Here is a 24,123-nt window from a genome sequence, read left to right as displayed (position 1 = left end):
ATTAAAATTATGGTATTACATGTTTATTAAAGTTAATAATTAATCTCATAGGGTTTTGTGACTTCGTTAACCAATACAATGTAATGCAAGATTGAAAAATAGATCATACAGGTAAAGTTATTTGATGCTGCCAATAGATTCAAATTAACACTAGATGTCTAGACCAAATGCAGTAATGCAGTATTCAATTATTATATTGCAAAGACACTTCCATGATTATTTCCAGTGGCACATACTAAATGAAAATGACATGGAACTAGTTGATTATCATTGAGCACCTGAACTTCACCGGGTAGAGGTTATACATACATACATACATACATACATGCATGTACATGTGTCACCCATTAGCACCTCATTGTTTTTCATACTACTACAGAGAGAAATTATGTGATGTCCTATTCAGAGAACAAGATGATGTTTACGTATATTTTGATTACCATATATGAGATTTCTATTTTGTTCTTGGACTGTAAGAATAAACAATTATAGAACTAGACTGTAAGAGATCCCTCCGAGTAATTGGTTCCCAGACGTACGCTGGCTGATGATTGGAAGTTATTTGTGTTAATTAAAGGACTCTGTGATATAAATATGTATAATTAACTTGGAGAACTGTATGTATCTTAGGTATTTAATTTGACATCTTGAGTGAAGTTTGAGATGTCGTTGTATTGGTTTATTTGATCATGATGAATTCTTGCCAAAGGTTTGAAATATATGACATTTTTAGTGTGGTGAGATACTAGGATATAGGCAAAAGGTGTGGAAAAAAATCTAAGGAAAGTCTTATCTTAGTTTTCCGGAGAAAATTTCTTTTCAATATGGATGCACATCAACGAAGACAGAAGTTCCGTCGGTTCTCACTTCAGAGTCGGAAGATGAGTCATTTTCTTTCGGACTCGTTTAAGATTCAGTGCCCGTCTGTGATGAGCAGCACTAGTACTGTTAGTACCGCTAGTACAACTAGTATGACCAACACCTCCAGCAGGTCAAGCAAGTCAGTCAGGTGATAAACTGGTGGCATCTGTATGGAGTTCAAACTACTGTTTCCTAACAAATGTTTTGATCTTGATTTTTTAGCTCTCTAATTAAGCCAAATACTCAAAATAGCATTTCTGTTGTTGTTTGTTTGTTTGTTTTGCATTAGCCAGGCCAAGAAACAGATCTTTTTTGCTAGGGTTAAGAGTTCCGCCAGGGTTAAAAGAGTTCCAAGACCTATTTTTGGTAACTTTATTAAATATGATAATCATTATGAATTTCTTAGGGGGGGGGGGGGTTAAAACTCACAAAAATTAACTTTCACAAAGATATAAAGATAACGTAGGGTAATTGCATGTAACATAAGAAATACTTGTTTATTGTATGTCCTTAACATTTCTAATAAATTACAATGTGTATACATATATACAAAATAATATATAATGATGTAATGACAATAATAAACAACATGCATCTTGCTCTACTGAGGGGAGGATTTATAAAACAAGTTCAGAAATGATATGTTTGTTTATCTTTAAGGAACTTTTTTTCCGTGCGTAAAGTTGTTCACATTTTGTACATAGTAAATGTGTTGTGTGGCTAAAAATTATAATTCTACAGAAAAAGACATGGTAAATATGTGAGTTAATTGGAATTTTTAAGATGATCTTCTTCTTGATTAGATATTATTCAAACGAGATGAATATAATCTGAACTATTTTGCACATAATTTTCTGTGACCTAGCATATGTATATGAATTTAATAAATTTTTTATTATCAAAGAATTTCATGTTTCTGTGAGTCTTACTTGTACTGGTCAGTATTATCTGACTTGATCAAATCAAACTTCATACAAATCAGTATGAATGACCACGAGTCTATTTGATCTGAATGCATGAAATTCATTTCTAGATTCTCTGTATTTGTAGTGATGGGGGTTCTGAATATGAAGATATTCTTTCTGATCCAGCAAACCGAGTGTCATCTAAAGGTGAGTATCCTCGATATCCATCTCACAAAAGTGAGTCTCCTCATAGCCCATCTCAAATGTTTTCATAGCCAATCACATGTAAGAAAGTGTCTTCTAAGATCATCTCATTTGATTAAGTGTCCTCGTAGCTCATCTCAAGAAACTGAGTGTCCTCATAGCCAATCTCGTTTAGAGGTGAGTATCTCATAGCTCATCTCATTTTAACAGATAAGTGTCCTTTTAGCCCATCTTAGTTTACAAATAAGTTTCCTCATAGCCAGTCTTATGTAAGTGAATGTCCTTGTAGGACGTCTCATGTAAGTGAGTGTCCTTGTAGGACGTCTTATGTAAGTGAGTGTCCTTGTAGGACGTCATATGTAAGTGAGTGTCCTTGTAGGACGTCTTATGTAAGTGAGTGTCCTTGTAGGACGCCTCATGTACGTGAGTGTCCTTGTAGGACGTCTCATGTAAGTGAGTGTCCTTGTAGGACGTCTCATGTAAGTGAGTGTCCTTGTAGGACGTCTTATGTAAGTGAGTGTCCTTGTAGGACGCCTCATGTAAGTGAGTGTCCTTGTAGGACGTGTCATGTAAGTGAGTGTCCTTGTAGGACGTGTCATGTAAGTGAGTGTCCTTGTAAGACGTCTCATGTACGTGAGTGTCCTTGTAGGACGCCTCATGTAAGTGAGTGTCCTTGTAGGACGTGTCATGTAAGTGAGTGTCCTTGTAGGACGTCTCATGTAAGTGAGTGTCCTTGTAGGACGTCTCATGTATGTGAGTGTCCTTGTAGGACGCCTCATGTAAATGAGTGTCCTTGTAGGACGTCTCATGTACGTGAGTGTCCTTGTAGGACGCCTCATGTAAATGAGTGTCCTTGTAGGACGCCTCATGTAAGTGAGTGTCCTTGTAGGACGTCTCATGTACGTGAGTGTCCTTGTAGGACGTCTCATGTAAGTGAGTGTCCTTGTAGGACGCCTCATGTAAGTGAGTGTCCTTGTAGGACGTCTCATGTAAGTGAGTATCCTTGTAGCACGTCTCATGTAAATGAGTGTCCTTGTAGGACGCCTCATGTAAGTGAGTGTCCTTGTAGCACGTCTCATGTAAATGAGTGTCCTTGTAGGACGCCTCATGTAAGTGAGTGTCCTTGTAGGACAACTCATAAAAATAAGTGTCCTAGATATCCATTTCATTTAAGTGTCCTAGATATCCATATTATGAAAATAAGTGTCCTAGATATCCATTTCATTTAAGTGTCCTAGATATCCATATTATGAAAATAAGTGTCCTAGATATCCATTTCATTTAAGTGTCCTAGATATCCATATTATGAAAATGAGTGTCCAAGATATCCATCTCATGTAATGTGAGTGCCCTGTCAGTCTGCTGAGTTGCAGTTTATCTCATGGTGAAAAACTCACAGTCCGGCATCTCTGTCCTCCTAGTGTTTCATGTGAATGCAAGTGTACTCACATTCTGTCTAACTAATGGGAAGGTTAGTGGACTTGCAGTCTTTCTCATGTAAATATAAGTGTTCTCACAGTTTATCTGATATAGATGTGAGTGTACTTACATCCTGTGTCATATAAAGGTGAATGTACTCACAGTTTGTCCCAGGTAAATGTAAGACTACTCACAGTCTGTCTCTAGTCTACTAGCCCAGTCTGTCTCATGAAAATGCAAATGCGCTCACAGTCTATTTATGTAAATTGAGATTACTAGCTCAGTCTGTCTCATGAAAATGTAAATGCGCTCACAGTCTATCTCATGTAAATGTGTCTGAGTGAATGATGAGTATACACATAGTGAAAATTTTTGAATAAAATTACTTTCTCTTTTTGTTTCTAAATTTTTGTGTGCATTGAATTATAAGTACTTTTTGCTGGTTTATTGATTTGGTAATTTTTTGTGATAGATCGAGGAGGGAGTTCAAATGCAGGATTTGACAAACAAGATGACAAATTGTAAGTCTATATTTCAATATAATCATACACTATTTATAACTTAATGCCAGAAGGTGTTAAAACCAAATGAAATATATATATGTTTTGAAGTTATTCACAAAAACCTTTTGTTGTGCTTGGTATTTTCTCCATCTCTAAACTGGGGTTTCATCAGTTTTCCTTGAATACTAATTTTTGTGGATTTTGGTGTTGAGTTGATCTACAGAATTAGATACTCATTAAGTGTAATTTCTAATAACATATTAAACAGCAGACTGTCTCTAGTGATCAGCCTGTCATCCATCTGGTATCAGTTGTCAGGAGCATATTTTCTCTCCCCTTGGCCCAGTCTGACTCATACTTCACAGAGTGCCTCAGAGTAAAGGATGTGCAGTGGTTGTAGGTTCAAGGTCATAGCAGAGTTATGTGAAAAATCCTTGTCCAGATCATATATTCTCTCACCTTGGTCAGATCTGGCTCATACTTCACCCACAGAGTGCCTTTGGTCAAAGGGTGTGTAACAACCTTATATAGAGTTTCTTGGGAAAGGGTCAAGGTCATATCAGGCAACACAAAAACATTTCTAATAGCATACATATGTTCCCCTTAGCCCCATCTGCCTCATGATTTACAGAAACATAGCTTTTGGGTAAAAGGTGTGCAGTGACCTTGAACAACATTTTTAGGTCAAATTTGGAGGTCGTGGCAGATTTCTTTGAAATTCAGTTAATATTATCCAAAAAGTTTATCTCACTGGCTTAACATTGCTCAGATTAAGCCAAAAAAAGGTTGAGGTTAAAGGTGAGCAATCAGCTTAAAAACAGTTCTCTACCAGCTGGAAAATTTCCTAATCATAGGTCAAGGTCAAAGCAAAATTCTCTGAAAGCTTTTCATCTAGGCTAATGTTAATCCTTAGTAAGGGCCCTTTGAGATGGTCACCATCTTAACGATTTCTAGTTTGCCGCACATGAGTTAACGTGTCTTTGAAGCTGATTTTTAATAAGTCCACAAAAATTGATGTCCACAAATATTATAGAAACCACAGTATAGGTTTACTTTGAGGAATTTCATTCATTTTCTGTTCACTGTATATATATTGTTGTAGGAGTGTTGGGTTTGGAGTGTCAGCTGATGAGGTACAGCAGTACATGGACAGGATCCAGGAACTTGTGTTCCAGAACAGCAGACTGACGGAGGAGAACTCAACACTACAGCAGCAGATCTACAGCCAGGAGGAGGCCCTGGCCCAGAGCAACGCCAGCAACCAGGGGTTGGGGAAGAAGATCAAAGGGTGAGTACCCAGAGCATTGCCAGCAACCAGGGGCTGGGAAAGAAGATCAAAGGGTGAGTACCCAGATCAACACCAGCAACCAAGGGCTGGGGAAGAAGATCAAAGGGTGAGTACCCAGAGCAACGCCAGCAACTAAGGGCTGGAGAAGAAGATCAAAGGGAGAGTACCCAGAGCAATGCCAGCAACCAAAGAGTTGGCAAGAAAGGTTGAGTTTTACCATGTTCCTTAGTAGAGAAATTGAAGGAAAAGATTGAGGTGTAGTAGTTTTATACTTACCCAGACATAAGTTTCAAATGAGGGGCTTCGGGAGACAGTTCAAGGAGTGAATTCTAACACTCTGTCCAAGAGGTTTTTCAATCGAGAAGGGGATGTGAAAAAATCAAGTTGTGTGTAAGTCTTGTAAAAAAGTTGTCCAGAATTTGTAAAACTTCATGATAGAATTCCAATTGATCCTAACCTACCTTTTTCCCCCATTTTCAGTCTGCAGGAAGCCATACAGTTGAGACAGCAGCATGAGTGTGAAAATGAAGACATTATTCTGAAACTACAGGACCAAAAGCAGGAGATGCAACAGAAGGTTGGGACTTGCAAAGTCTTTGTTTTGCAATGATCTACATGTGTGTTAATACCATTCTAATTACTTAAAACAAGTACTGATTGACTGATTAAGTATTTCTTGATTATATACAATTACCCCGGGTAGTTATATCATTTACTGAAATTGACAGCAGGCTAGCCTGCAATGCTAAGGATCTCAACTTTTTTTGTCTACAGATATGAAAGGTCATTACCAGTATCTGAAATCAAATTTTGGCTCAAATTTTCTGTATAATGTTGAAAGAAATATCAGAAATTCATATTTTGTGCACAATTTGCTCATGACTTAAGGATGTTCCAGTTCGACCCAATGTTATTTGACTAAAGTCACAATCACATCATCAACATGGCATTTTGTGTCGGGTTCATACAGTTTTAAAAAAAAAATATAAGAAATTCATACATAGAGTTGACAAGGGATGCTCATGACATTAAGGTGTGTCATGACCCTGGACCAAGGTCATTTTACCAAGGTCAATCATATCATCATCATTAACATGGGATTTTTCCTACAAAAGGCTTGTAGGAGCTAGAAATATTAGTCCTTTATTGACAGCTTGCATTTTATTACATGTAGCACCCGAGGAGAATCTCTGAGTTGTTGTCATCTTTACACAAAAATATATGATTGTTCTTTGCAAATCAATATTCTTGAACTGAAGGAATATCTAGCTGATTTGTCATCATATAACTGATGTAGAATTTCTCATTGTTACTGTACATATTGTTTTTAAAACTTCAACATAAGACATATTGAATGTCCTGCATTGTTAGTATTCCTACTGAATTAGCTGTACCTGGAGACCTCAGACATCCTGATGGTCTATAATTGATATTGCTCTGTAGTGTATAAACCTTGGATCAAAGTCAGAACAAAATCACAGAATCTATCATCTACCTCAATAGAACCATTACAGAGAGTTAATGGATACCATAACTATCAACCCTTGATTCTAAATGATTAGCTTGCAAGACATCTTCATTATAGCCGTAGATTAACTTTGTTTGTTGAACTCGGATTAATTATGGTTGGAGATGCAGGTAAATAAAACGTGATGTACTATAGTTGATCTGACAATGCTGTCATTAATTTTGCAACAGATAGGCAATCTAACAAGTGATTTGGAACATATGAGAGCAAGCAACAAAGAACTGGAGGCCAGTTATGTTGAATATCAGGTACATGTTAATACATGCAGAATTATGAAATTTCCTTAACATACCAAGATAGTTGAAATTTTATTTAAATACCCCCATAGTCAAATTGAACGTAAATTTCTACATTTATTTTATTTTTCAGTTTACCGGTAATACATGTAGTAGAAATTTTATTTGATATATGTGAAAGTAGTAAGGATACATAATTATTTCATCATAATTTCATCTGTCAATTTATACAGCACCAACTTGAGCAGTTGTCAGAAATAAGAAGATATCAAGAAACCCAGCTTTCAGAGGTAAAAGAAGTTCAACACACCCATATATTATTTGATGGATCTATAAGATATTTGTTTGAAACATGATTACGCAATTGAAAGACTTAATACTTATTTATTAAATATGAATTTTCTTGGTATTTTTATGAACATTATTGTGATTGCAATCAATACATGTAATGTATGGTTTCGATATATGTAATTAATACAGCTGTAATATAATATCATAAAATGATGGATGACGGGATATCACAAATGGCCAGCAATCTTAAAATTTTTTAAAATATTGGTATATATAAAAAAAGAAAACAATGGTCCAGGATTGATTTTAGTAAGATGTGTAGGATCACATTTTTTGGACAATCAATCAAAATACTTATATAGATATTTACAATAGTATGTGTCCAGACTCAGAAAACAAAATATGTAGGGTAATTTCACCATGCATCGGACACCTTTGGATTTTTCCCTTTGTTTACGCATCAAATATTGTCCAAATATAAATAAAACTTGTTTTAAAAGTTACAGGTTTTCCCATTGCTTAATTATTGGAGAAAAAATTGTGAAATTGTTAAAAATGTAGAAAATAAAGCAAATCAATGAAGTGTTGAACTATTTCACCATGGATCGGACAATATTTACCAAGCATCGGACAGCTATAGCAGTGCAGTAGAGATTAAAAATAACAACATTTTCTGGTTTTAATGCAAAAATACAAAGGTTCGGAAATATTAATTTATTCAATTGCTATTCATATTTCTTTTAATGTAAATCCTCAAATCTACATATAGGAATTTAGACTAGTGCTTCTGTTTAAAGGAATATTTATTATAAGGGGTTCTTTATCGTGCCAGCTCCTACAGGAACTTTGGACTAAAAAGGGTGTGTCCGTAAAACTCGATTTTTAAGTGGTTTGAGGAAATGTATGTATCAATTATTTTTAAAATTTTTATTTTACTTCACATTTAAAGTATATCACAAGGAATGGGCACATAATCTCCATATTATTAGAAGAAATCATGCAGTGAAAACCGTCCGATGCATGGTTAATTTGTGTCCGATCCATGGTGAAATGTACATATGGTGCAATAATGACCTTGACATTAACTGTTCAAATTTCTTGGACTTATTTTAATCAAATTTTGTTTCAAAACTTACTTCTTTCTAATTATTTTACGCATAGAGTGCATTTTCACTAATTCACAATCAAACGCACAACATTCAAATAATGCTTTAGTGTAAAATCTTCGTAACTAAATTTTCAATAATGGCGTATTTGACGTCATTTTACGATGCCTATATTGCTATTTCTTTGACAATGTGACTGTCAAATTCTTAATAATGATAAAGTTCATTTGTTCTTATTCAGGAATATACGAAACAACACATGAGCGCATGCACATTTATTTGTATATTTATAAACAAAGTTGTCCGATCCAAGGTATGTGTCCGATGCATGGTTAAATCACCCTACTGTGATGAAAAAATCTTTGCATATTTTCTCTCTCTTAAAATTAAAAAAAATTGCAATTTGCAAATTTGAAAAAAATGTAATGTTATGATTTAACGTTAGGGTTAACCATCCATTCTATTTTTTACTGCATTGAAAAATAATAAAAATTGAGTAATATTTTTGTTTGTAATATTTGTACAGAGATTTGAGGAGCTGAAGAATCAACAGAATCAAATTCTCAGTTTATCAGGCACTGTGCAGGTAGGTTTTCAGATTTAAAACCATTGAAGATAAATATCACCACAACTCAGAAACACAAACCCATTGTTCTGTTGATATATATGGTGAAAGACAGGATTTGAAATTTTTATTAGCTCACCTGAACCGAAGGTTCAAGTGAGCTTTTCTGATCACCCGTTGTCCGTCGTCCTCCGTCCGTCCGTCCGTCCGTCTGTCTGTCCGTCCGTCTGTAAACTTTTCACATTTTCAACTTCTTCTCAAAAACCACTGGGCCAAATTTAACCAAATTTGGTACAAAGCATCCTTATGGAAAGAATGTTATAAATTGTTAAAATAAAGGGCACAGCCCTTTTCAAAAGGGAGATAATTGCGAAACAGTAAGTTTAGGGTGCATGTCTTTAAAAATCTTCTTCTCAAGAACCACGGCACCAGAAATGCCAATATTTACACAAAAGCTTGTATATATAGTGAAGATTCTAAATTGTAAAAATCGTGACCCTCGGACCAAAACTGGGGCCCCAGGCGGGGTTCAAAGTTTAACATAGAAATACATAGGAAAATGTTTAAAAAATCTTCTTCTCAAGAACCACTGCACCAGAAATGCCAATATTTACACAAAAGCTTATATATATCGTGAAGATTTCTAAATTGTAAAAATGGTGACCCTTGGACCAAAACTGGGGCCCCAGGCGGGGTTCAAAGTTTAACATAGAACAACATATGGAAAATGTTTAAAAAATGTTCTTCTCAAGAACCACTGCACCAGAAATGCCAATATTTACACAAAAACTTGTATATATAGTGAATATTCTAAATTGTAAAAATCGTGACCCTTGAACCAAAACTGGGGCCCCAGGCGGGGTTCAAAGTTTAACATAGAAATACATAGGAAATTTTTTTTAAAATCTTCTTCTCAAGAACCACGGCACCAGAAATGCCAATATTTACACAAAAGCTTGTATACATAGTGAAGATTCTAAATTGTAAAAATGGTGACCCTTGGACCAAAACTGGGGCCCCAGGCGGGGTTCAAAGTTTAACATAGAAATACATAGGAAAATGTTTAAAAATGTTCTTCTCAAGAACCACTGCACCAGAAATGCCAATATTTACACAAAAGCTTGTATATTTAGTGAAGATTTTAAATTGTAAAAATCGTGCCCCTCGGACCAAGACTGGGGCCCCAGGCGGGGTTCAAAGTTTAACATAGAAATACCTTAGGAAAATGTTTAAAAAATCTTCTTCTCAAGAACCACTGCACCAGAAATGCCAATATTTACACAAAAACTTGTATGTATAATGAAGATTCTAAATTGTAGAAATCGTGACCCTCGGACCAAGACTGGGGCCCCAGGCGGGGTTCAAAGTTTAACATAGAACTACATATGAAAAATGTTTAAAAATTTTCTTCTCAAGAACCACTTCACCAAAAATGCCAATACATACACAAAAGGTTGTATACATAGTGAAGATTGTAAAAATCGTGACCCCCGAACAAAAAGTGGGGCCCCAGTAGGGGTTTAGATTTTAACATATGTAGGAAAATGTTTTAAAATCTTCTTCTCAAGAACTATAGTGCAACTGTTTGGGATATTACTATGCATACATGTACATCCTTAAATAATGTAGATTCAAAAAATTGTAACTCCCGGACAATTGATGGGCACCAAGAGGGGTTCAAAATTTAAACATTTTAAAAAACATAAAGGAAAAGTTTAAAAATTTTCTTCTCAAGAACTACAATGTTTTAGTTTGTGGAATTTCTATGCATGCATCCTTCGATTATGTAGATTCCTAATTGGTAAAATCGTGACCCCCGGACCAATACTGGGGCCCCAAGATGGGGTCAAAATTTATGAAAGAAATATAAAGGTAACATGTTAAAAAATCTTCTTCTCGAGAACTACAATGCTTCAATTTGTGAGATTACTCTCATGCATACAACCTTGGATAATGAAGGTTCGACAGTTTTAAAATAGTGACCCCTGGACTAATACTAGAGACCCAAGATGGGTTTAAAGTTAAATGTAGAAGTACCGGTATATATGGAAAATGTTTAAAAATCTTCTTTTCGAGAACTACAATGCATCAATTTGTCAGATAACTACGTCAGCACCCTCAAATAGTGTAGATTCGAAATTATAAAAGCCGTGATCTCAATCTAATACTGGGGCCCCAAGAGGTGTTCAAAGTTTAGCATAGAAATATAGAGGGAAAATGTTGAAAAATCTTTTTCTAGGGAACTATAATGCTTCAGCTTGTGTGATAACTAGGCAAGCATCCTTAAATAATGTAGATTCCAAATAATTAAAACTTTAGCACTGGACTAATACTGTGGCCCCAAGAGGGGTTCAAAGTTTAACATAGAAAGATATATTTAAATTGTTTTTAAAAAGTTTTTCTCGAGAACTATAATGCTACAGTTTGTGAGATTACTATGCAAGGATCCTCAAATTGTGTAAACTCTAATGTAGTGGAACCAAGAGTTATCTTTCTTGTGTTCTGTACAGTCTGAGAGTTATTCCTCTTGAAGTGGAACTCTGCTATGTTCAGTTTTTCAGGTTGTGTACGTGCGGTCCCACCGCAGTGCTTCACATTTTCATTCCTATGTTACTATTTATGTTGTTCAAGCCAACCATAAACCTCGGACCATAACTGGGTCCCCAGAAAGGGGTTCAATGTTTAACATAGAAAAAGCATATGCTACGAAATGTAATGTTACAAGGAACTGCTGTTCAGGTGAGCGATGTGGCCCATGGGCCTCTTGTTATATAATTGTAGAAATTCTTTTAATGTGTTCCATTGTGTAACTGCTATGTTAGATTGAAAAGATGAAAATACCCAATCTCTAGATTATAAGTTTATTTTATAAGATTTATTGATAATGATAACAAAAATATGACATTTCAAAGGAGCTGAAAATTGAGAAGGAAAACCTGCAGGCCAAACTCTGCCAGTCTAATGAAGCTATAGAGAGGTATATATATACATCATTAACTCAGTGATCATTTGGCAAAATATATGAGTCTTGTTCATTAAGAGAGGGAATTTGGATTTCATAGATCATGTATAGGAATTGACTTCAAGAATATTTTTCAAATGACCATAATTGTAGGGCAGATCTCTTTTTTTTTCTCTTCCTGATTGTGAAGTTGTGGGAAAATCTTATTCATTTTATTTATCAGTTTGAAACAGACAGTTGAATGCAAAGATAAGGGAGATAACTTGATGCGGTTTCCATGCAGTACCCCAATCAAGAGGAACAACTCTATCTGCATGGAACTGCGAGGGATGGTGAGTAAAGTTTGCCATCATCTAACATGAAAAAGTTTTATGCAGAATTTGCTTTTATATAGAAGAATAAAATCATATTGATCAATTTTGAATAATTGTGGTGCTTTGAACAAGATGTGAAATGTTAAAGTATGTATATGATTTAAGGAATAAGGAATCATTCTCTGAGTATTATGAGGGGATAATTTTGGTAAGGGCGTGGTCAAATCCAATAAAGCCTGAAGGGCTTTATTATAGATATGACCACGCTTCAACCAAAATTTGATTACTCAAATAATACTCAAAGAATGATTCCTTATTACTTACACTTATATTATTTCAAATTACACTTTAAAACAATGTTTTAAACCACCATTTTTTCACGAGGCACATGCTATGTATTACTACGCAGCACAGCCAATACCTTTTGTCGATTACCGGGATATTAAAAGACACCTATTTTGTGTTGCTCATCTATTTTGAATTATTGAGCTATTGGCTCCAAAATTGATTCATAATGTTATCACAGAAGTTGAAAATGTAAATATAATGTAATTGAGGTTTGTTGGATGATGATGCTTTATGAAGTATTACATTGCTTACTTAAAATTAGTTGGAGGATGGAGACCACATGCCTTCACCACTGTGTGAGAAAGAGATAGACCAGGTGTTCCCTCTATTTTCCTCAGATGATGAGGATGTTGACGAGAGCGATCCTAATGTCAGCATCTACTCCGTCTCCCTCAAGGATGACCTCACACTGGACATGTCCAAGTTTGTAAGCATTTGGTTTGAAATAATACTGGTTGTAAGAAATAGAAAAGTTATTTGGTGATTCAATGAGAATTTTAAACTTTAATTTTCTGTTTCTGTTTCATTGAGGAGTGAACTTGTTGGTAAGGCCAATAAAATACTGATTTGTTTCTAGGCATTGTTGTATTAAGTGATGCAGTGATTAATTTCAATACCGTATTACAAAAAGGATATACAATAATGATAGATTGACGTATTCCCTGCCCCCCCCCCCCCCCCCCCCCCCAAAAAAAAAAAGAAAAGAAAAAGAAAACCTTTAAATTTAGTTTTCTTGTCCTATATTTTTATTTTGCAGATGGAGAAATATCAGAACAAGCAAGAGAATTTGTTGGAAGAGATTCGTCATTTCCTAGAGCCTGGAAAATCTAACTATGTCAAAGATGAAAAGTTTTCTGAATTTGTTAAAAAAGTAGAGGAACAGATGTCAAAACTGACGCAGAAAGTGTCTGTGTTGGCTCAAGCAAAAACTGATGTGGATCACAGGTGGGGATAATGTTCAAACATTTATTACAGTTATGATTTATTTGAAGCAGACCTTATGGAAATAGTTTAAGAAGTTTTGAATAAAAAAAATTTCATTAAGACCAAACTGTTTTCAAAAGTTTTGTAGGCTCAAATGAAAACTGTAATAAACGATATCATTTTTTGAATGGTATAAATACATGCTGAGGAAATGACTGCTTTTTTGTTAGCAACAACCACAAATGGTTAATAAAATTGAAGTGCATCATAATGCATTTCTTCAAGTTTTTCATTTTAAAGACATTCAATTTTTTGTTTTTAATGGAAAGTTCTCCTTCTATTTGGATTGGGAATATCATTGGTTTTGTAAAATGGTATGACAAAACTTTAATAATGAACAACTTCCTGTATATAATTTACCGGGTAACAGGTTGGGTAAACAGAAGAAAAAATTCAGGAAACTAAGAGGTAAGAAATTTGTTTCATCACACAAAAAAATAATTTTGATTGTATTTTGTTCGTAATATTTAGACATATAGTATTTTTGTTGCAAGTAAGCTAAATAGATTAAAATGCATAAAAAAAAACCATGCACTGGTCATTGATTTTCTTTTTACAAGTACATGTACTTGCATTCATTTTTGGGCATTAAAATCATGATTTTTTTTTTCATAGAATCATCAAAATATTTAAATATTAAAGAATTAGTTGTGACATACAGTCATGTTTTTATTGGTAACTGTACTTTTCTGACCTGAATGGCCGTTATTCATATGCCTCCTTTTATCACACATTTTTAATTGAAAGGATATTTGACAGTTCAATAAAATATTGAAGTGAATCTAATTTCTTATCTATTTTTATGATATTTTGGAAATTAATCCCTAATAAGTGCGGCTTAATGCCACTTCATTGATTAACTCGTAAAAAATTGATGTTCACCTGGAAAGCATACCTAATTAAAAATTGAAAATTGTGACAAAATTGGACCTATGTGGTCATATTTCATGAATATGGTTTATGTCTGATGTACTTAAAAAGTAAAAAAAAAGAACACAAATTTTTACATGAGGTGGTACGTACTTCATTTTACAAATTCAAATATAGATATTTTGAAATGCAGATCTATACATTAGGTCCAATGTGAAAATCTCTGCAGACAAGGTCAATTTACAAATTAAAATGCTATAATTAATGCTGTTTCATTAACACAATGTCTTTAATTAATCTGTTTTTTACGAATCTTAATCATGATATTTTCAATATGATGTACATGTATGGTATAGTGATGACTTTGCAGTACAAACCTTGGATACCATTATACAAATACTGTAACAGTACATGTAAAGAGAAACAACTGATCTCAGTATTGGAAAATTTCATTTGTGTTTGTTATGATAAAAGCTTACAATGATAAACATATTGACTTGTTTTATACAAAGCCAAATTCAATTTTGTCCATTGGTAAACTATTAAGGTTTCATTTATTTATTAATAAAAAGAATTATAAACTGTCCGTCAGCATCATCATTACCCAGGCTTGATTTGACTTTAAATCTGATCATTTTGTCTATGTTTTGTACATCACAGAGGAGAACGCTGTGTTGAAGGAGGCGGCTGACGATGTGATTGAGAACAAGATCTCGTGGGACAGTGTGACGGACAAGCGACTACTGATCCTGAAGGACCAGATCGACCAGGAGCGTGCCAACATCAAGTTCCTGGAGAGGAAGGTCATATATAACTAATACCGTTTACACTATGTGTGTCTCTCTCTCTCTCTCTCTCTTCTCTGTATCTCTCTCTCTCTTATTGAATCTGCTGTTGTAAACTTACTTTTAGTATCCTTCTTCCAGCAATAAAATGCATCTTACTCAAAAACCCATGATTTTGACTCTCAACAGAGTTTATCTTTTCCCCATATCAGTATACTTTATTACCGACACCTGTCAAACTTATAACTATATTTCACATAAAAAGCTTTTATGAGCTTATTTCTATTGAAAATTAAATTCGTTTATTATATCAGGAACTTTTGTTGTATATATTTCCTAGCTTCATGTTCAACTTCTACCTGATTTATTGATATGTATGAAACAGTATATCGACACTATGTACTATATATGATATACTCATCACCTTGCGCAAAACCAGACTTATCTTCTATATAATCCCTAATGCTTCCCAAAATAGCAGGTGTATATAAAGTATGTTATAAAACACTAATATCTCTTGGAGTTACTGTACCAAAGAAAGTTTTCAATATTGAATTACCAGAAATAGAAAATTGTAGAGATATATAGAAGGAAAGTTAAATCAATATTCCACTTTCGTAATAAGTCTCTATTTTGGAATTAAAGTAGGTGACTGTAGATTTGAAATCTTTATTAAATTGAGGTACATCTGGTACTAGATATAACATTTAAAAGTCAGACATAATGATCATATAGACGTTTCTATATTTCTCTGTTGACAGCTGAAAGACAAAGAGTCCACCTTTGTACACGTGGACAAAAATAAGAGGTTTGGAGCAGAGAGAGTGTTGAAGATGGAGATTCAAAAGCTGCAGAGGTAAAGAAGCGAGACTAACAAAGCATTGATATAGTAAAACATGCCTGTAACGAAGTGTAAGGGATGGGCAATTTTGCTACGTTATAAGTTTAATTCATTATATCAGTAAATTTTACAACGTCAAAGGCAGGGGGAATGATCACTTCGGTGTTAGCATGAATTTATTATGAGCAAGTTTGCTATAACCATGTTTTACTGTATTTCTGTAGTCTATGTAAAAGTCTTGCATCCTTCAGAGTTTATCAGGAGAACTGCTGTTGACAAGAATTAATGAGCAATAATCTTGGTTTAGAATAGAATAAATTTCAGATTTTAAATTGCAGTAGTCTTTGTACCATCAATTATAGAAGGACTTTTGATGAAAAGTGATAATTGATATCCCTGGAATCCCAAAATCAGACCCACAGTTCTTCATGTATTGTAGTGTAAATTGTTTTAAGTCTGACCTTCAAACTCTTATATTTATCTATCAAGTTGCTCTAGACATTACTTGTGGGACTCCCACGCCCTCTTAACCAGATATCTCCCCCCCCCCCCCAAAAAAAAAAAAATGAATTACCGGTCTCAGACTTTAAATAGAAATGTAAAACCTTGTTTGACCTTCCAAAGTTAAAAAAAAAAACCCAAAATATTATTTTTATGACTCAAAGGCCTGCTTTAAAAACAACAATATGCAATAGATTTATATTAAAAGATGGAGATATTTATCTTTTTTTGTAACAAACAAGGAAGCTTTTTCTCTTTCAACATTTATGGGATTTCCTACAAAAGTTTTGTCTGACAAGTGATTTGTTCTGTCGGCTTTATCCAGAAATTGATGTCATTGGATTTCTTAGTTATCCCATATCCAGACTATTGATGGATGTAAAGACACAATTTGTTTAACATCCCTGCAACTGTGAGATGCTAACCGCATCCCGTCTGAGTGGACAAAAGACAAAATGGATTAATTCTTGTCAGATATTGACTTAATTTTGTCTCGTTTGGCAGCCAGGACCCTCTCATTTCAGTTATAATATCGTTGAATGGCATCAAATTTTTGGCGTCATTCGATTTGGTGTCTTTTTTTTTTCTTGCACATCATGGCTCTTGATTAAGCTGTTGCGAGCTGTTCCTCGTTTGGCAGTAGATAAACAGAGGGGGGACTAAGATCATCGCGATACACGACAGTCGGTCCATCTTTAACAAGTTCATTCCAATCAATATCAACTATTTCCAAATGCTCTTCATGCTGCCTGTTCTGTGGGGAGAAGAAAAGTGGGAATGGAAATTTATGACTTTGGAATTTCCTTAATTCTGGTGAGAGAGAGACTTGTTGAGCATTTAAAAGGGATTATAACAATAAAAACAGATCCAGTGTCTTGTGTTTGGGGAAGAAAACAATCTATATCTTGCTGAAGATGATCATTAAGATTAATAGAACTGAAGGTCCAACATTTGTGATGTCAGGAAAAGTGATTAAAGTTTGGTGAATTTTTACTGAGTGGTTTTAGATTAGTGATACAAGTTAATTATAATAAATCATGATGAGTCTCTGAACTAAAACTTTTGTCAGTTTTGGCATTCATTCTCTACTTATAAAAGGAGTACTTAACATGTTTGTGAGGGAATTTCTTTGGTTGGAGTATTTCTGACTTCTTTAGTAACTTCGCTCAGTGACTATGAACAATGTCTGGGCCACAGGAAGAGGACCGATTGGTTAAGCCACTCATTGTGCTAGAGTCGGACACACTCTATATTGTGTTCTATGACATGTAAGCTTCAGGAGTGTTCTAAAAACTTGTGATATTTTGCTATTGATGAATTATTTTATGATCATGATTTATATATGCAGCTTTGAATATGGAATACATACTCATGAAGGATAAAATTCTTTAATTGAATCATTTATTATTGTGGAATCATTAAAATTTGTGGGGGCAAATTTTCGTGGGTTGCTTAAATTTTACTGGTTCGTGGGAACATAATTTCGTGTATTCTCTAATACATACAAAATGAAATATTACTTTATAACACTAATTTATTTTTTCGTGGAGGATGTTAATTCATGGGTAAGAGATACCCGCGAATTCCACGAAAATTGAGCCACCACGAAATTTAATGATTCCACTATATTTAATGCCTTTTTCTCAAAGCTCTTATCATTTGTTAATTAAAATGCATTTAAGTACAATCATGTGAATGTTATAACCTAAGGTAGATATTTTTCAAGTATGATATTTAATATATATGTGAAAATTCATTACATTACGACCTTTTATTTCCAAGTTCTGCTTTCTAATAAAAAAGATATAACGACAATGGTTGGCTAGCTAGGATTTGTGTTTTAGAATGTTTTCCAAAATTTTACCTTAAATAGAATTAATTGGACTTGATTGAAGGGAAGGAAAACTTATCATTATCACAATAGATACATGTATGTGTATATCTTTTTCTTTTGAATTTTTGTACAATTCATCAAGGACTGAAGCTGACACTAATAGTATAATTTGCATGACTGTTTGTCATAAATAGAACTAATGATGCTTGCTTTATTAGTTGATGAAGTCAGATAAAGCTAAGATTGTTGAAAATTAACTTTGGTCCTATTTACCAACAGGTTGCTTATATAATTGTCATCTTATAAGTGCACACAATGACTCAGGAGATGGGCTATTACACTAGGTTCATCAGAGGAAAAACATTTTGAATTCATACTGATTTCAGTACTTAAGGATTGTATTTTTTTTTATCTCCATTGTAATAAAATAAAGATAGGAGAGATACTGTGTGTAACAGATTAATTGTGGATATTATGCAAAAGTTTGCATGCATTCCCGATGGAGGACAAAACGTTAACGAGAATTTGACTTTGTATTTGTTCCAATCCACTTAAAATAATGTTGTTGATTGCCATAATGGGTCACTGGTGATTTCTTTGATCAATAATATTTCTATTGGGCGAGTAGAGTATTTTTTGTACACTTTAATGCATTTCAAGTGTATCTGTTATTTTCCATTCGATTTTTTTTTCCAGCTTGAATAAAGATTTAACTGAAAGAAATAAGAAATTGGAAGGTGAGATGATTGTTTAAAATTGCATTGAATTTTTCAAATGTAGAGTTTTTATTAACCAGCTTTCTTGTCAGATACAATATTGCAATGAAAAAAATATTTATTGAATACTAATTCAGAGTTGTATTACTGTGGAATCATTTAATTTCATGGGGGCCAATTTTCGTGGGTTGTTGGTTTTTTGCTTGTTCGTGGGGATCTAATTTCGTGGATGAGTCAGTTTTCAGTTTCAGTAGGTATAGCAAACTTTTTAGGTCACCTGAGTCACTCAGGTGACCTATTGCAATTGGTCTTCGTCCGTCGTCGTGCGTTGTGCGTCGTGCGTTAACAATTTTACATTTTTAACTTCTTCTTTAAAACTACCAGGCCAATCGTTACCATTTTTGGTGTGAAGCATCTCTATGGTAAGAAGAATCTAGATTGTGAAATTTATGGCTCTACCACCCCTGGGGTGCCACGGGCGGGGCCAAATATGCAAAAAAAGCCAAATTTTCAAAAATCTTCTTCTCTACTTCCACACAAGTGAGGAAAAAACTGAATGCATGGTTATGATGTCCATGAGGCCCTCTACCAAAATTGTGAAATTTATGGCCCCTGGGTCAGGGGTTCTGGCTCTAGGGTGGGGCCAATATGGCCATATAGTAAAAATGTATTAAATCTTAGAAAATCTTCTTCTCTACTCCCATATATATTTGTTAAAAACTAAATGCATGGTTATGATGTCCATGAAGCCCTCTACCTAAATTGTGAAATTCATGACCCCTGGGTCAGGGGTTCAGGCTCTAGGGTGGGGCCAATATGGCCAAATAGTAAAAATGTATTAAATCTTAAAAAATCTTCTTATCTACTCTCATATATATTTGTTAAATACTAAATGCATGATAATGATGTCCATGAAGCCCTCTACCTAAATTTTGAAATTCATGACCCCTGGGTCAGGGGTTCAGGCTCTAGGGTGGGGCCAATATGGCCAAATAGTAAAAATGTATTAAATCTTAGAAAATCTTCTTCTCTACTCCCATATATATTTGTTAAAAACTAAATGCATGGTTATGATGTCCATGAAGCCCTTTACTTTAATTGTGAAATTCATGACCCCTCGGTTAGGGGTTCAGGCTCTAGGGTGGGGCCGATATGGCCAAATAGTAAAAATGTATTAAATCTTAGAAAATCTTCTTCTCTACTCCCATATATATTTGTTAAAAACTAAATGCATGATTATGATGTCCATGAGGCTCTCTACTAAAATTGTGAAATTCATGACCCCTTTGTTAGGTGTTCATGCTCTAGGGTGGGGCCAATATGGCCATATAGTAAAAATGATTTAAATCTTAAAAAATCTTCTTCTCTACTCCCACAAATGTGGGCAAAAAACTGAATACATGGTTATGATATCCACAATCTCCTTTACCTAAATTGTGAAATTCATGGCCCCTGGGTCAGGGGTTCAGGACATGAGGGGGGGGGGGCAATATGGCAATTAAGTGTTAATGCATATAATGTTTAAAAATCTTCTTCTCTATTCTCACACATCTGTATAAAAAAACCGACTAACAATTATGTTTACCAGTCCTCTACTGAAATTTTAATTTTCATGTCCCCTGGGGTATGGGTTTTGACTCTAGGGCAGGGCCAAAACGGATGTATAGATGCTAATGCATATAACGTTAAAAAATTATCTTCTTTACTCCCACACACCTGAAAGGAAAACTAAATTCATTATTTTGTAGACCATATCTTTTAGTTTTTCACCAAAATTATAGGTTTCACAGTTCTTTTTGAATTAAATGTGGTTGTCATTACAAATTTATAATTTTTCTACTCCAGTATGAAACCTAATTAATTAGATGCATATATGAGACTCCATGACAAGTTTGTGTATTGGATATATGCTACTCAGGTGACCGTTAAGGCCAATTGGCCTCTTGTTATAATTAGTTTTCGTTGAGGATGCAAATTTCGTGGGCGAGGGTACCCACGAATACCACGAAAATTGAGCCACTGTGAATTCTAATGATTCCACAGTATTTTACCTGAAAAATATTTTTTCATTATAATAGCTATGACATATGTCTATAAACGACTTGATTTTCATTTTCATTCACTTAATCTTTGATGATAACAAATGTTTTTACTTTGATTTGTAGGAAAAGTTAGTGGCTTGGTAGAAGAGGTAACAAAAGCCCACAGAGATGTAGAGACCCAGCAAGCTAAAGTCGTAGAGCTACAAGCCGAGAGGGATGTCCTTGTTCTACAGAAAGAGAGGGCGGAGCACCAGCTTACGGACAGAACCAGGCAAGGGATACTGGACCAGGGGGATGTACTGGAGCTTAGGATACAGAAAGATGACAAACAGCTGACTGAGAGAATGGGACAGGATTCAGATCAACACGTCAGGACTCCAGAGAGACAAGTAATGATTATTGTGCAATAAGTATAAGCACACAGCACGCAGCATATCAGATTAATGTTTTGCACGTGCGTCATATTGTTACATAGGGAAGTTATATGATATTCAGTCTTCAAAATGAGTCTTGTACTTCAATATATTTTACCGCCTGCTAAATTGTAAGAAAATCATTGGCCTACAGCAGTCACGTGGAGACCACGTATATTTCATACATAGTCAGTAGAAAATATCACCCCTTTGAGCATTATGACGTCATTTTAGAGCACTATGTCGTCATGTTTCGTACTCAAACTGAAACTTGTAATATTATTATATTATCTTGATTTTCATTGTTTCATTAAAACAAAGGCAGTCGGTAAGATATAATTGTTACATGGTTTGTAGTTGACCTAATATTGTTTATACATGGTCAGTAAATTCCATATGGGGCGAGAGCGGAGCTTTACTGACCATGCATAAACCATGTTAGGTCAACTATAAACAATGTAACTAATAATGTCTAGCTCCGATTTTAATTCATGGAATTAAGTATTGCAAAGAAATCTGTAATCATGTTTTTCGAAAAGTTATACTTTATTACAGAAAATGTTTTGACATATACTACACTGTATATATTAGATATGTAGAATATTATTTCACATTTCTTGCTTTTAAAAATTAACTAGTACCTTTGCCTTTTTTCGAATACAGTAAATTATATTCGTCAGTTAAAATAAAAACCATATGCATTTCCTAACCATAATGTCTTGAGCTGATGCTGATAATTAATCGTGCTAGAGCTTGTAAAATCCCAATGGAGTACATGACAGTTTCAGTAGGTTTAATTAAATAAGCTAAGATTGCAAAACAAAAAGACTATTGATTTCAGATGAGAGGGAATCAGTCACTGCCGCTTCCTTACTCCAGAAAGACAGGCGACAGAGGCAGGGGCACACAGATGAGTGGTAAGTGCCAAGCAAACTTCAGATTAGAAGGAATTTGACATTTACCCAACCCCCACAAACATAGTTTTAGGGGGTGTATTGGGATCATGGATGTCTGCAAGGTTAACTTGATTTTGTCTGTAATGTTTAAAAATGTTGTACAAGGGTTTGAAAAAAATATGTGTTCATATGCAATTTTCATTAAAGATAAAGATGCATGTGCATTTCATAATTTTGTAGTGATTGGTTTGCCCTACAGGACAGATGTAGTTTTGTTACATGTATAGAATATAAAAAATGGTCACTTCAATACTTCTCACTTGACATAACCTTTATTTATATGAACTGTAAGAAAGACAATTTTTGTACGTGTGCATGATATATCCTTGTTATTTTTTTTTCTTAACTATTGTTATTTTCTATTTAGTAGATGTTTATTATTTGTATTAATTGATTTTATATGTCTCGCAAACTCTTAAACCTGATGTATGTGTCCGTTGTCACTATTTTAGGGGTACTGCCTTTCGACCTATTGGCCACTGATAGTCTGGAAATCCAGAAGAAGGAATCTTCATCCAAGAAGTCCCCCTCACAAAACGCCATCATATCACACACTGATGGAGACCCCAGGGACGGGACACAAGGATCTCATGAACACTTGTGGCTGGACCGTCGTAAACTCTCTGCAGAGGGGTCAGTCACTGACCAGGGGGAGGGAGAGGGGGATTGTGGGTACAATGGAGGGGGGCGAAGGAGGTACAGCTACCATGCTGCAATAGACAACCACACCTGTCCCCCGGGGGAGCAGCACTACCCCAGGTATCGCAGTGGTAGCTTCCAGGCAGCCATAGAGGGGAGTCTGAAGGGGGGCGAGGAGGGGGAGGTCACTGAGAACACTGACCACGTAACATTCCCCACCGACGTAACATCAGAAGCTGGTGACTCCTGTAAATCTTTCTCATCCTGTTATAATAACTGTTTTCAAATTGCTGACCATCTATCATCTACAAACTTGTCTAGCTGTCTGGGTTCCTCCACAGCGTATTGTGTGAATTCTTCTAAAGTTTGTTACTCCGTCTGTGATAGTGCTACTGTGTTGACCTCTGGGTGGGTGGGATGTGGGGGAGACTTCACAGTGAACTCCAGCTATAGGACATGTACTGACTCCTCCCACAACCATAGTGATGTCATAATAAAACACCTGACCAGCAGCCATTGTGATATCACCACAGGTGGTGGCAGGGGTGATGGTGGTGATTCTGGACAATGTGGAACTAAGTGGAACCACTTTGGCACCACTGATGGACAGAGAAGCAGCTGTGGGGGACAGTTTGGGACTGAGTGGCGGGGAGTAGCGGATGACAGTGGAAGTACTGTGGACGACTCCAACCTATCTCATAGGTACTTTTGTCTACATTTTATCATGAAAAATTACTTAATACTGTTAATTCTTAATTGAAGGCGTTGATATAAGAATTGTGTTAATATGTAATCATCCGTTGCAGATTTTAGAACCTTGCTTTTATTTTCCAACAGAACTTCATTATCTACTTGAAAGTACATTCAGCGCTTGTGATTTTATACTTTAATTTGTAATTTGATATGAGCAGCAGAATCATTGAAATGAGTACTCGTTTAATATTATAAGGAATTTACAGATAGTGTTTTTTGATGTGGCCTGGAAAAAGGTTTATCATATATAAATGAACAT

At 35.0% G+C, this 24,123-nt stretch overlaps 1 protein-coding gene across 6 annotated transcripts in view; it reads left to right on the top strand.

Annotated features, from left to right (window-relative positions):
- Positions 1-24,123, top strand: part of LOC128183361 (uncharacterized) — a 58,627-nt gene that overhangs the window by 7,318 nt on the left and 27,186 nt on the right. For all 6 annotated transcript variants that reach the window (XM_052852341.1, XM_052852344.1, XM_052852342.1 and 3 more), the window contains exons 4-21: positions 1,912-1,973; positions 3,862-3,910; positions 4,995-5,180; positions 5,661-5,757; positions 6,879-6,956; positions 7,178-7,234; positions 8,868-8,927; positions 11,819-11,883; positions 12,092-12,200; positions 12,793-12,957; positions 13,288-13,475; positions 13,885-13,922; positions 15,045-15,187; positions 15,931-16,025; positions 19,042-19,082; positions 21,227-21,492; positions 22,358-22,433; positions 22,925-23,813. In XM_052852341.1, coding sequence (XP_052708301.1) covers positions 1,912-1,973; positions 3,862-3,910; positions 4,995-5,180; positions 5,661-5,757; positions 6,879-6,956; positions 7,178-7,234; positions 8,868-8,927; positions 11,819-11,883; positions 12,092-12,200; positions 12,793-12,957; positions 13,288-13,475; positions 13,885-13,922; positions 15,045-15,187; positions 15,931-16,025; positions 19,042-19,082; positions 21,227-21,492; positions 22,358-22,433; positions 22,925-23,813 — 2,664 coding nt within the window. The remainder of the gene's footprint in view (positions 1-1,911; positions 1,974-3,861; positions 3,911-4,994; positions 5,181-5,660; positions 5,758-6,878; positions 6,957-7,177; positions 7,235-8,867; positions 8,928-11,818; positions 11,884-12,091; positions 12,201-12,792; positions 12,958-13,287; positions 13,476-13,884; positions 13,923-15,044; positions 15,188-15,930; positions 16,026-19,041; positions 19,083-21,226; positions 21,493-22,357; positions 22,434-22,924; positions 23,814-24,123) is intronic.

This window comes from Crassostrea angulata, chromosome 5 (genome assembly GCF_025612915.1).
Source record: "Crassostrea angulata isolate pt1a10 chromosome 5, ASM2561291v2, whole genome shotgun sequence".
In the NCBI taxonomy this organism is placed as follows: domain Eukaryota; kingdom Metazoa; phylum Mollusca; class Bivalvia; order Ostreida; family Ostreidae; genus Magallana; species Magallana angulata.
The sequence above is the reverse complement of the archived record's forward strand: the minus strand, read 5'-3'. Positions and strand labels throughout refer to the sequence as shown.